Below are 14,508 nucleotides of genomic sequence, written 5' to 3' on the forward strand. Positions count from 1 at the left end.
AGACAGTTAGTTGTCCTCACACAGAAGATAAACAAGTCCAAGAACCTGGATCTTGCCCAGAGTACAGTCTTAACACAATGTTAAAATAATTATGTGTCTAAAACATGTTATCTAGTAGTTCCAAGCACACATTCAACAGTATGCTCACCAATATTCCCCTCAGTATTATTTTTACTTACTAAAAAAATAATAATAATATGAAGGGAAAATATTTTTTGAATAGGTCAATAGAAAATAGCATATTTTTTCACATTTAAAAGTCAAAATTAACTTATCTGTTTTCTCCAGAATTACTTGGTTTGACTGCTCAACAGTGAGTGACATTTACTGTTACAGAAGGACAGAACATTGTTCAAATAATTTCAATCTCTACTTATATTTTCAGCTGTAATTCATCTTTTATTCTTCTTGTTTTTAAGCATGTTAATATTTTCAAGATTAAATATATATGACATATGTATGAATAACAACTAGTATGTGATGACATTAACAAAAAATTAAGTCCCAACAACCCATTTAGTCTCATAGGGTCATATAAACAGCAGGTTTAAATTTTGAAATTTCTTTGTAAGAAAAAGGCCAGTAAGTATCTTAGAAAAACTTTCAGTGGTCTAATCGGTAGATGCTTTCTTGAATATTTCCTAAAGTCCTGGGAGTTTAAACTTTTCATAGTATTGCCAAGAAAGGTGACTTGGTGTTTTATACTAATGATGCCCAATGAGTAGGCACAAATACAACAGAAGTAGTATTTAGAAAACAATGATAACAATGTGGTACTTTAAATAAAAAATCAGTTCATTACAGAGTACACATATTCTGAAACAACATAGCACCTGGAAATCTTTAATAATTATTCTAAAGTTTTAGGGGCTCTATACACAATGGCTGGGGCTTCCCAGGTAAAAAAATCCACCTCCCAATGCAGGAGGCTTTAGAGATGCAGGTTTGATCCCTGGGTCTGGAAGATTCCCTGGAATAGGAAATGGTAACCCACTTTAGTATTTAGTATTCTTGCCTGCAAAATTCCACAGACAGAGGAGCCTGGTGGGCTACGGTCAACGGGGTCGCAGAGAGTTGGATACAATTGAGTGACTAAGCATGACAGATAATGGTTATCATTATGATGGGGTATTTCTGATGGGGACAGTGAAAAGGAAAGATCACTTGCTATTAAGCTGAGACTGAAGAGTCAATGATATAAAGTGCATGAAAGTTAAAAGCAACACTGTGATGAATGTGGCCTGGTCTTCAGAAAGGTATACAATGAAAAGTCATCTCAGATCTGCCAATCAACATTTTTACACAGATGAAATACAGTAAAAGAATGCGGGTATATGTGAGAGAGGAAAGAGGGAAGGAGATGTCACGGAAAGCTGACAAGGAACGTGAGGAGGATACTCGAAGGCAAGAGGGAGCTAGAGTCCTTGCTAAGTGGCTGGTCCTAGACCTCTGCCTGCAGAGGAAGGCCTCAGGTTGGTTTCCTCTGAAGAGCAGACATGGCTAATTTTATGAACAATATTTTAAGTGACCGCCATATAATATGTTCCTGCCCTGTTCTATGTGCTGTGAAGGGAACATGAAGTCTTCAGGATGATGACATTTGAACAGAAAGAACAATGCATAGCAAACACATTCAGATGAACTCAGACAGTCATGCACCAATTCATACATGCTGCATTATACATGGTGAAATGATCTGCAAATGGATATCAAGCACACTAATTATGCGCTTTGTAAAAATAAATTTCTCATATTTTTCAACAGGGATTTTGAAAAAAAAAAAAACCTATACAAAATTAAGTTGGAAAATGTGGTTTCTTTTCTTTTTTTTGCAGACATATTATTTAGAATTATGATCAAATCTTTTAAAACTATGAGAAGAGCTGTTGGCCCATAGCTAAGATTAAAAACAAACTAAAATAAATTAGATTTTATGTTGAAAAAAGTAATCCAGCTCTCAAACCTATGTGCCAAGTTTCTCTCATATAATTTGAAACAGTCAAGCAATAAACTCTGGAAGAGGAATTTCTAATGGAAGCCTTGAAAACACTTGACTCCAGCTCTGCTACTGGGTGCCATAATAAATCCAGAAACTTAAAACCTCAAATATACTGGAGAAGGAAAAACTTTCAGTGGTGCGATGTAATGTATAGTCTAATATGAAAGCTTAAGAAGCCAAAACTTTGCTCCAGTGAAAGTTTCTAATACTTCACTTCCTAGGCACACAGTTCCTCCCCGCCTTCACACCCGTTAACATTTCTTTCTTGGCTACAGTACGGATTATGAATGCTAAAAAAAACGCTTCTTGATTATTTGACGCAAAGATGTTATAATACCATTTTTAGCACCATTTAGAAGGGAAGGTTTTAGAATACAAAAGGTAGGCTATGAAATTCTGCAAAGTTATTAGGTAAGATATTTATGAGATAGAATGAAGAGGTTCTTTTTGAATAATAGTGTTAGGCTGACTTAATTTGGAGGATAAGCTTGAAAACAATCTTAGAATTCAAAAAAACTCCAATTTTTTTTTTAAAATAGTGGCAAGCAGACAGTCTCTAAGCATACGGGTCATTCCTAGCTCTTATTAGGGAAACACATGTGTGCTAAGTCACTTCAGTTGTGTCGGACTCTGTGTGACCCACTGACTGTAGTCTGCCAGGCTTCTGTGTCCACGGGATTCTCCAGGAAAGAATACTGGAGTGGGTTGCCATGCCCTTCTCCAGGGGATCTTTCCGACCCAGGGACTGAACTCGTGTCTGTCTCCTGTCAATAAAGGACAGAAATGGTATGCACCTAACAGAAGTAGAAGATATTAAGAAGAGGTGTAAAAATATACAGAACTATGCAAAAAAGATCTTCATGACCCAGATAACAACAATGGTGTGATCACTAACCTACAGCCAGACATCCTGGAGTCCAAAGTTAAGGATGCATCATTACGAACAAAGCTAGTGGAGGTGATGGAATTCCAGCTGAGCTATTTCAAATCCTAAAAGATCATGCTGTGAAAGTGCTGCACTCAATATGCCAGCAGATTTGGAAAACTCAGCAGTGGCCACAGGACTGGAAAAGGTCTTCATTCCAATCCCAAAGAACAGTAATGCCAAAGAATGTTTAAACTACTGTATAATTGTACTCATCTCACAGGCTAGCAAAGTAATGCTCAAAATTCTCCAAGCTAGGCTTCAAAAGTACATGAACCGAGAATTTCCAGATCTTCAAACTGGATTTAGAAAAGGCAGAGGAACCAGAGACCAAATTGCCAATATCCTCTGAAAAAGTAAGGGAATTAAAAAAAAAAATCTACTTCTGCTTCATTGACTACGCTAAAGCCTTTGACTGTGTGGATCAAAACAAACTATGGAAAGTTCTTCAAGAGATGGGAATACAAGACCACCTAACCTACCTCCTGAGAAATCTGTATGCAGGTCAACAAGCAACAATTAATACCAGTCATGGAACAACGGACTGGTTCCAAGTTGGGAAAGGAGTACATCAAGGCTGTATATTGTCACCCTGCTTATTTAACTTATATGCAGAGTATATCATGAGAAACACTCGGCTGGATGAAGCCCAAGCTGAAATCAAGATTGCTGGGAGAAACATCAATAACCTCAGATATGCAGGTGACACCACCCTTATGGCAGAAAGCGAAGAGGAACTGAAGAGCCTCTTGATGAAAGTAAAAGAGGAGAGAGAAAAGGCTGGCTTAAAACTCAACATTAAAAAACCTAAGATCATGGCATCTGATCCTATCACTTCATGGCAAATAGAAGGGGAAACAATGGAAACAGTGACAGACTTTATTTTCTTGGGCTCCAAAATCACAGCCAAGAAATTCAAAGACATTTACTCCTTGGAAGAAAAGCTATGACAAACCTAGACAGCATATTAAAAAGCAGAGACAGTACTCCTCTGGCAAAGGTCCATCTAGTTAAAGCTATGGTTTTTCCAGTAGTCAGGTATGGATGTGAGAGCTGGACCATAGAGAAAGCTGAGCGCCAAAGAACTGGTGCTTTGGAACTGTGGTGTTGGAGAAGACTCTTGAGAGTCCCTTGGACTGCAAGGAGATCCAACCAGTCCATTCTGAAGGAAATCAGTCCTGAATATTCATTAAAAGGACTGGTGCTGAAGCTGAAGCTCCAATACTTTGGCTACCTGATGCAAATAACTGACTCATTGGAAAAGACCCTGCTGGGAAAGACTGAAGGCAGGAGAAGGGGGTGACAGAGGATGAGATGGTTAGACGGCATCACTGACTCGATGGACATGAGTTTGAGTAAGCTCTGGAGTTGGTGATGTATAGGAACGCCTGGTGTGCTGCAGTCTTACGGGGTCGCAAAGAGTTGTACATGACTGAGCAACTGAACTGAACTGTCTCCTGTACTGGCAGGAGACAAAGGTAACAATAGAGTATCACTCCTGAATAGAATTACAGGAGGTTACTAGAAAGTTAAATGGAATAAGCTTCACTAAAATAGCTGAGCAAAGTCTATTTGAAAGGTCATGACTTTGTCCAAAACTGCAACTTTAGTTCATAGATGAAAATAATGCTCCCTCATTTTAGATGCATAAAGGAAAAAGTTTCTATGTGTATGCTTATTTGCCCGTGGATTGCATCTTTCTTGCGGAACTGGGTCAAAACATAAACAAGAACTCAATATTTTCTTATTCTCAAACACCTACAGGGAATGGAAGGGGACAGTTATATAGGCTTTTCTACATGGACATAATCATACTCTTCTGAAAATAGAGGGAGCATGCCCAAAGTCTGGTTGGGGACAGGAAGGACCCAAATCCTGGCTCGTCTTCTTAAGGGGCCACTTTGAAGTTCAAGTTTGTGGATTCTGACCAGTAATGAGAATTTGAGAATTATAGTCAATATATCAAAAAGCCCAATGAAAAATGTAGACTTACTGGCAACTGAATTTTACAAGTGAACTAAAGGCCTTACATTGTTTTCACTTTTTGATAGAATTATAGCAAATCAGTACAAAATTATAGGCTATGTCACAATTATCTTGAAATGATTAGCATAATACAGGTTTTGGATAAAAAAAAAAAAACCCAACAAATTGATTAAATTAATATATACTGCTTAGTTAGGAGGCAAAAATCTTTCAGAATCACAAGGTCCCTGGGAATAAAAGCAACTGTTGCTTTAAAGGACAGAAAACCACTCACTCATTTCAGCCCTCTTCATTTCACAGCTGGGATAGCTAACTGAGGCATTCTGCCAGTTTCTACATGAGGTAGCCAGGTCTAAGAGATAAATTCTTCCCACTCTTGTGCTTCCTTCCTCTGAGATGTTCCTGAGTTTTAGCTTTCCTTCCACTATCAAGTACACTCTAATACATTAGTTACTATTAATTTTGATAATTTCTGTGGTTTAAATAAAGTGCGTGGGAAACATGCCAAGCAGCTATCACAGAAAAACCTTAGATAACAGTCATAATAAAAAACATGGGGATAAAAGACATAGTATTTGAGCTTGATAACTTTTCACTAGGCAAATTCTAAGGTACTCAAAACACCAGTAGGAACTTGTTGGATATATTTTTTAAAGATGACAGATCACCTCTCTGTATCAATGATGTCTACATGGTTGTCTCTAGCCCCAGTTTCCCTTCCCTCCGAGAGCCAGATGTACCCTCTAAATTAGGGGGCTGGGCAACTGGACAAATCCAAATGGAGGGGCACTCTGCAAACAACCATCATCAGTGGTCTGGAAGACTAGGGAACCTCTTGAGAATTAGGGAATCCTAAAAAGTTGTGACGAATAATTACAATACATGGTCCTTGGTTGGATACGAGATTAAAACAAAGAAAAACAAAAGAAAAATAGCAATTAAAAACAAAATAAAAAATAAAAATAGCTATCAAGGCCATTAATGGGATAATGGGGTGTTCATTGGAAGGACTGATGCTGAAGCTGAAACTTCAATACTTTGGCCACCTCATGCAGAGTTGACTCATTGGAAAAGACCCTGATGCTGGTAGGGATTGGGGGCGGGTGGAGAAGGGGACAACAGAGGATGAGATGGCTGGATGGCATCACCGACTCGATGGACATGAGTTTGAGTGAACTCCAGGAGTTGGTGATGGACAGGGAGGCCTGGCGTGCTGCGATTCATGGGGTTGCAAAGAGTCGCACACGACTGGGCGACTGAACTGAACTGATTGTATCATTCATTGTGAAATGTCCTGAATGTGTGATTGGTGTCCTGTGGTTATGTAGGAAGATGTCCTTGTTCATAGAAGGTGCTTAGCAGTGTACAGAGGGTGGCATGATATATGCACCTACCTCTCAGAGAGAGAAAAGACACAGGGAAGGAGGGGAGTGGGCCTGTGCCTGAGTGAGCAGAATGCAGGACAGGCTGCGTCATTCACAAACATGCCAAGGGGTGAAAGGCATGTGTGTTCAAGGTACTAATTCTTGCAACTTTGCTGTAGCTTTGCCATTTTTCAAAATGAAATGCTGGGGAAGTCCTCTGAGTGCCAGGAAGTAATCCTTGTCTGTGCACAGCTGGAAAGATGGAGCCCTGAGAGCCAAGCTGCTTTGTACACTGCACGGCTGCAAAAAGTCTCTGTGTTTTTAAGATCCGAGAGTGTGCCGTCAACCAAAGGGAAGAGGACAAGTCAGAGTGTCTGAAATATTTATGGGTTAAATTTCTTCCAGTGGGACATTATGGGACTTACATGATTTTTAATTAAGAAGGTAAATACCCTAACATTTACTTAAAAAAAAAAAAAAACACTTAGTACAAACCAGTTACACATTTGGTAAGAGTATAAATATTTGGGGAGTTGAAAAAGTCAGTAAAAGGTAAAATCATCCTGATTTTAATGTTCATGTACATGTGTTCACTGGTTACTGCTTTGCATTTAATTTAAGACGGCCTTTTTAATAAGCAGAAAATGTGCATTTTTATATTGTTTAAATTTTAATATGGATTTTTGTTCAAAACAACACAGACATTCAGGCTACTTGTAAATGATACAAGATTTTTTGCTAATGAGGCATTATGTAGAACATATGCAAAAATCACAACTCAGTCTTCCAAAATAGACCACAATAACAGGAAAAAACATGATTTTAATAAAAAAGAGCAGTACTGGGCTTTTACTTCAAAGCAATTAAGGGCTTTGGATAACCAAAAGTTTATGTCAAGCTGATGCCAAACCAAACTGGTCTATTAAACACATACTACGAAGAGTTTCTGTAATATTCTATGAAAAGGCTCTTTGCCATAAATATCAGGCACCACACTCTGAAGATTACAACTACTTTAGGTTCATGTTTGAGAACAAGGAGTCCAGCATTCAGATCAGACTTCTAGAATTTCAAATCTGAAATAATGTACCCGTGAAAGAGAAGTTTAAATATGTTTTCCATTTTGTGATTTTTCTCTACAGTAAATTATACCAAGTCTTATATTCTCCCCAACATTTTTCAACAGTTTTCCATTAGTCTCAAAAAAAAATTGCTGTTACACATAAAATTCTGAGCTATGTGTAAACATATAAGAAAAAAAAAAGACTTGAAGACCCTTATTTGAAGTCATTTCTTCAGTTTTCAACAACTGTATCTCAAGAAGCAATATGTTATTCACCTTCTTAGAAGCAATAACCAGTAATTTTCAATTTATAAAATCTGTGAGGTAGGGTGTAAGCTGCTTACTTTCTTTGGTCTCTGCAACAAAAGTTTCTCTTAACTGTCTGTCCTTCACAGTGACAAAAAATTGGGGTGAATAATACAATCCCCTAAAGAAAGCCTTAGTTTACTTTGTAAGGAAAACTTCTCCTGTGTATATGCTGATGTCTCCTGCTGACAACACGTATACTGGAAAACATGCAGACCTGTCTGTTACTCTGGTTCTCCTGTTATCTAGTCCTAGGATTTCCCTTTCAATTAACACTAAACACTAGTTCTCAGATGATCATATCCCTTTGGAAGGAGGAATGGCCAACATAGGGTCAATCTTACCCTTTGGGAATTTAAGAAATATAAAAGAAATTGGGATTTCCTGGTGGCTTAGAGGTAAAGACGGAGAAGGCGATGGCACCCCACTCTAGTACTCTTGCCTGGCAAATCCCATGGACAGAGGAGCCTGGTAGGCTGTAGTCCATGGGGTCGCTAGGAGTTGGACCTGACTGCGTGACTTCACTTTCACTTTTCACTTTCATGCATTGGAGAAGGAAATGGCAACCCAGTCCAGTGTTCTTGACTGGAGAATCCCAGGGATGGGGGAGCCTGGTGGGCTACTGTCTCTGGGGTCACACAGAGTCGGACATGACTGAAGCGACTTAGCAGCAGCAGCGGTAGAGAGAACCCGCCTGCAATGCAGGAGACATGGGTTCGATTCCTGATTTGGGAAGATCCCCTGGAGAAGGAAATGGCTATCCACTCCAGTATTCTTGCCTGGAGAACTCCACGGATAGAGGAGCCTGGCGGGTTATAGTCCATGGGGTCAAAAACATGAGTTAGCGACTGAGCAGGCATGCAACTGAGAAAGTAGTTTGACAGCCTTGTATTCAGCTGTTGAGGAATGGCTCCAAGCTTGGGCTTGGACTAATGCACAGTTTTTATATTCATATAATATTTAAATATGGCTGTTGGCAATTCATTAATATCACCATATTCGGTGTTGGGGTCTTCAGCACTGTTCTTCACAAGGAACCATTTCTTGGTTTTCCAAGAAGGCTAAGTTTATTCTTAGGGGAAAATGGGTAACTCCCAGGTATTTAAAACCCTGGTTCAAGGCCAGCATTCAAATTACATTCCCTAATACAAATATAATTCTCAAAAATATTCATTTTTCTTTTGCTCTGCACTTAGAAGGGTATAGAAAAGTTAACAAATAGAATTTCATTATATAATTTAATTTTACACATAACTTTTTGGAACAGAAATTAGTAGAGATAATATTAATCTTTTAAATCTCTGAAATAAAAAGTCTGCTTTATTTTTTTAAAAAACAAATCTATTATGTATCTTAGCTTTTTCAAATATTACCATGTGAGGTTAGTTTGTGAAAAGAGAATTAAACTCTGATTCTGAAATGAAAAAGTGGAAAATCATGCTTGGTTTTTCGAGAACCTAGTCACATGAGCATGATATCACTTGGTAAGGGGAAAACCAAACAGAGAATCTAGGACTGGTTTAAAAAAAACATAAAGAGAGAAATAAAAGAAACAAAAAAGATCTAATAGTCACATGCAATGTGTAGACCTCATTTGGATTCTAATTCAAACAAACAGCAAGAAGTCATCTTCAGAGAGGTTGGAATATAAAATAGTTATTAGATGGTGTCAAGGAATTGCTGCTAATTTTGTTAGGTGTGATAATGGCATGGTGATTACGTTTAAAATTCCTTATCAGACAGAGCAAATATACTAAAGTATAAAGAGGCATGGTGACATGATATTTGATAGGGGCTAATTAATTAAAGAACATGAAGGTGAAGGAAAGGTGAAACAAGACATGTTGCTAAGTGTTAAAGCTGAATGATGAGTACACCAGATTGCAATATATTACTCTTTCTGCCTTTGGATATGCTTGTTCCAAACAAAAAAGAAAAGGGCCAAAAGGAAGAAAATAATTCAGGAAAGAACAGTAAACAGGTAAAGTCTTACTGGAAGAACAGCATGGAAGCACCAAAATGAGAGAAGAGGTATTAGAAACCAACAAATGATAAAAGAGGACGGGAAAGAAAACACTGCATATTATCCAACATCAAAAATGAAGAGGCAGGACTTCCCTGGGGTCCAGTGGTTAAAAATCCACCTGCAAGTGCAGGGGACACGGGTTTGATCCCTGGTCTGGGAAGACTCCACAGGCAGCTAAGTCCGTTTGCTGAACAACTGAAGCCTACACACCCTAGAGCCTGTGCTCCACAACAAGAGAAGCTACTGCAGTGAGAAGCCCACACACTGCAGCAACAAACACCCAGTGCAGCCATAAATAAACAAGACTTGTTTAAAAAAAATTGTAGGGGCAGCAAGGAGACTACTGAAGGGCCCCAATGTCACCATAATGATCAGCATAATTCAAGGCAAGCTCTGAATGTAAGGAGAGGTAACATCTTTATGGGATGGAGAGAACAGGTACTGTACTACAGAATTTACTACCTTTTATGGGTGGGAAAGCAACTTGAACAAGGCTGGGCTTATTCACAAGGTATGCCAACAGTTGAGTCCTTGTCACACATGTTTTTCTTGGTAGGTACAATCAAATGGTATCAGAGCTTCCTACGGGTTTGGTAAAAGAGCAAAGGAGACAAGGTGAGACAGAGTAGGTCAGGGAAAAACGCCATTAGCCTTGCGCTGTTGATACCAGTAGGTCTGGAGTGGGCTTATGTGAAGAATGTGAAGTAAAAACATGATTTTTTAAATACACTAGACTTATCCTTCTATGGCACATGATAAAGTATTTTAAACTAATTTTGACCTTATCAAAGTGCTATTTCTGTTTTAACATACCTTTGATCTGTAGCCTGCTGTTCTCGAAGCTGAAGAAGAGATAACTCAATTTCATTTTCTTTTCTCCTCAACTGAGTTTTCAGGATCTCCGCCAAGTGCTCTAACTCTTCTATCTGGCCTCTCTGTGACTCAATAACATTTTCTCTGAAATAAAGAATCTTTACAAGAATTTGTAGTTTGAGGCAAAATCTGCAGGATTTAAAATCAGTACAAAGAAAGTGCTTCACAGTAAAGGGCAAGCAAAAGTTAAAAATTTTAGCTTAACTGCCTCTGAACACAGTAAAATAGTAGCAGATTAAATCTAGTGATTTGGGAATACATATGGAAGAATTCAAGGGCTTCCCTGGTGGCTTAGCAGTAAAGAATCTGTCTGCCGATGCAAGAGATGAGGGTTCCATCCCTGGGTTGGAAAGATCCCCTGGAGTAGAAAATGGCAGCCCACTCCAGCATTCTTGCCTGGGAAATCCCATGGGCAGAGGAAGCTGGTGGGCTACAGTCCAGCGAGTCACAAAGAGTTTGACAGGACTTAGCAACTAAACAACAACAACAAAATGAAAGAATTCAAGGTATGCTTTATATTAGATAATGTCTTAGGCAATGGGTTAGACTGCAGTTCAATTCAACATAGTATTTATTGGTTATTTACTATACACTCTGTGATCTGGTCATCTTCAGATATTTTATGCACCTTTGTTCTTTTATATGCACACTTGCCTATACCACCCAAATTAACACTTCATAGAGAGATGGCAAGAAATTTGCAAAACATAACTTAGTGGTCTTTGGTTTATATTTTCTCTCTGCCAGGCCTGGCAGCATCCCAGTGTACTGAGCCTCAGCACTGGTTTGAACTCTGGCTTTTCTGCTAACAGGTAACAAGGTTAGGCTAGTCTTTTAGTTTTATTCCCTCACAGGCAATCATTACTATAATTGGTATTTAAAATATTCAAAAGAAAAAAATTAAGCCCATATTATTCTTAAGCAGCTATCTAAAATATGATATTCTTTGTCTCGTTTTCTCTCCTCATTTAGAATTGTGACTTTTTGATGATCCAGGTGAAGACCTGTACTGTAGATAAGGTAGATTCTTATCTTTATTTGTGTGACTTACAGACACTAAGATTACCATGAGGCTTTCATTAACGGAAAAGTAAGCTAAATGTGGCAGAAGTAACTTTTTTGAAACCATAATATGATGAAGAATGAAGTACCGTAGAATCACAGTGAAACAAAATCTGACATCCATATGTATTTGATAGCTCCAAACTTTTAAGCCACTCCCTCCAATTCTTTTTTTAAACCACAGAAAGGCTAATTAATTCATGATCTAAAAAAAAAATGAAAAAAAAAAAACTACCTGTAATTTTTCTGAGAATGAAAATGTTGCCCGTAAAGCTTATACTATTCTAAATGACTGGGCTTTATGCCATTCCTTTGAGGGGGAAATTATAATAAAGAGAACTATTCTCTCTATATACACTTCCGTTGATGCAATTGGTTAAGATATTCATTTTCCTCATTGTACTGCAAGCATGCTATGTAATACCTGTTCTTGACTCACAGATCTAGCTGGAGGAAATTTTTTGTACATAAACCAATTTTGTTTAAAATAAAGGAGAGGGAGGGATCAAAAGAGACATGATCAATATACAGTGGTCTAAAGTGATCACAAAAAGCATACATACAAATTTCTTATTTCTCCTCTGGCTTCTTTGAGTAAACTGTTGCTATATTTTGTAGGCATGGGTTGCACAGTTTCTGCTCCATCTGTATCTTGGAATTTAATACCTAAAAATAAATTAATAGGATCATACAAGCAAAGTTAGAAAAGAAGGACCCTTGATTTGCTATCATAAGGAAATCTGTAATATAAGCAAGTCTCTTCCGTACTGAGAGATGCGGGCTCTGTTACAGTTCAGAGAATCAGACATACATTGCCAAAGGAAGTGTTAGATCTCAGCCACCAGCTGGCATTAAATAAAGCACAGCACCAAGTACTGCTCATTTAACAAATTCTACTATGTAAACCAAATTACCCAGAAATATTTATTCAACTTAGATTTACAACTTCAGAAGTAAATTTTGAAAGAATCAAAGTTTTAAATTTAGGTCTTTACAATATAAACTGAGGTATGAAGGAAAAAGTTTTCAAAAGCTTGATTTATTTTTTTTTTAGTATTTTTGATAAAGGTTTTTTGATTTTTAAATTACTCATTCACACCATTTGACTTTACCTTCTGAACCTTACCCTTATTTGTGTAACTCATAGATACTGTGAACATAAGTAAAAATGTTTCCTCTATTTTGATTTATTTTACCCTAATAAGAAAATCCATATTTCAACAAAGATAAGTTGAGATCATTAGTAAGATTCCAAATAAAACATTTTGTTGCTGCACTTAAATACAATTTTGCTTATAAAAATAATTATATGTAATTTTTATAAACCTAATCCCATTGTTAAAAATAATGAGACATTCTTTTAATTATAAAAGTTACTTCACACTTATACAATAATTAAATGATTAGCTTTCGGTAAAGTAAGTAAGTAAATACAAAGAAAATTTTAGTCTATATAAGTAACATTTTCAAGTCTCTTCTGTTCTGTGGCTCTTCTATAAGGAGAAACTTCTATCAAACAATTTAGACAGAAATTCATAGCACTAATACCTTGTCATACTAATCTAATATTTGGGCATTGCCTTATTTAGCATAAATAGGATCATCTTTCCCAAGTTACAGGTGACAAAACTAAGGTTCAGAGAGGATAAATGACTATTTAAATGTAAAATAAATCATGGTATACCTACCATCTCCTGTACTTTCTTCTAATCTGGTGTTATCACTCCATTTTACAGATGGGGAAAATGAGGCTCTGGGAAGTCAAGTGCTCTCAAGATGTAAAAAGTTAATTAGCAGCCAAATGTATTTTTGATTTATAATTCATTATGATTACTTTGATTATATTCAAAGCCTATTGCCAATCTCACATAGCTCGGAGTAGCCAAGCCCTTTCATCCTGCAGCTGCCTCCTGCCTGCATGGAGGCCTGATTGACTTCAAAGGAACCCTGTCTAGGGAACAGATAGTGTTAACATTTTGGCTTGCAGAAGAAAAATACGACAATTTTTTCTCTTTTTCTGTTCAGATGGTGTTTTCTATTCCCTCGATGAACTGAAACGAAAGTTTTACATAATTTTTTATTTCCCTAAAAATGTTTGGTCTTTATGTGAAGCATATTCCAAACGAAGATGAATTAGAACTAAAATTCTATTTCCTTCCCTCGTAGTTGTAATGAAAAGAAATTAAAATAGTTATTGACTTTTTGCTTCATTAAAAATAAAGTCTGTGGGTGGAGAGAGCAATTTTTATTAGAAATATGTAGATTCTGTGTATAGTACTGAGTCTTCTATATGCAAATGAATTGCTTTGTAAGCTGGGTAGGTTTTAGGTGATTCATTTTCAGCATAAGGAAAGTGACTGACCAATGATGATATTTTGGAGCTGGAAGAGACTTTTATGGTCACTAGTTTACATCCTTTTATTCTACATGTAAAGAAAACTCAAGTTCAGAATCACTAGAAAACTTCTCCAACGTCACCAAGAACCGAACTTTTTAAACCCCTAGTTACATGCACATTCCATGGACAAGCTGCCTCCCATGATGAGAAATATTTAAACCATTCTGTACAATTTATGGAAGGCGTTTGGACAAAGAACTTAGGTGTGATTATTCAGAACAACAGTGTGACCATATAAGCAAACTAGTGGTTTCTCCATTTGCCTGAGTTAATGCGATTTTCATCACTGACTATAAAAACCAACCAAAACTAAACTAACCTTGTATTTTATGTAATTTCGTATATGCTTCTTTTACCTGTTAGAATGAATACTTATGTTCAATGTTTTACTAGACAAATCTGAGCATGATCTAGTGATTCTTATAAAAAATGACCTTCATGTTAATGTGATTTTATCAAAAAGTAAAAAAAACAATTTTTTTTCTTTTGAAAGATGTTTAAAAACA

General features: G+C 37.1%; 1 protein-coding gene across 2 annotated transcripts in view; it reads right to left on the minus strand.

The window, feature by feature from the left end:
- Nucleotides 1-14,508, minus strand: part of RPGRIP1L (RPGRIP1 like) — a 94,539-nt gene that overhangs the window by 74,714 nt on the left and 5,317 nt on the right. For both annotated transcript variants that reach the window (XM_068992477.1, XM_068992476.1), the window contains exons 4-5: nt 12,168-12,270; nt 10,483-10,626 (exon numbers count right to left, since the gene is read on the minus strand). In XM_068992477.1, coding sequence (XP_068848578.1) covers nt 10,483-10,626; nt 12,168-12,270 — 247 coding nt within the window. The remainder of the gene's footprint in view (nt 1-10,482; nt 10,627-12,167; nt 12,271-14,508) is intronic.

This window comes from Capricornis sumatraensis, chromosome 20, assembly GCF_032405125.1.
Source record: "Capricornis sumatraensis isolate serow.1 chromosome 20, serow.2, whole genome shotgun sequence".
Taxonomy (NCBI): Eukaryota; Metazoa; Chordata; class Mammalia; order Artiodactyla; family Bovidae; genus Capricornis; species Capricornis sumatraensis.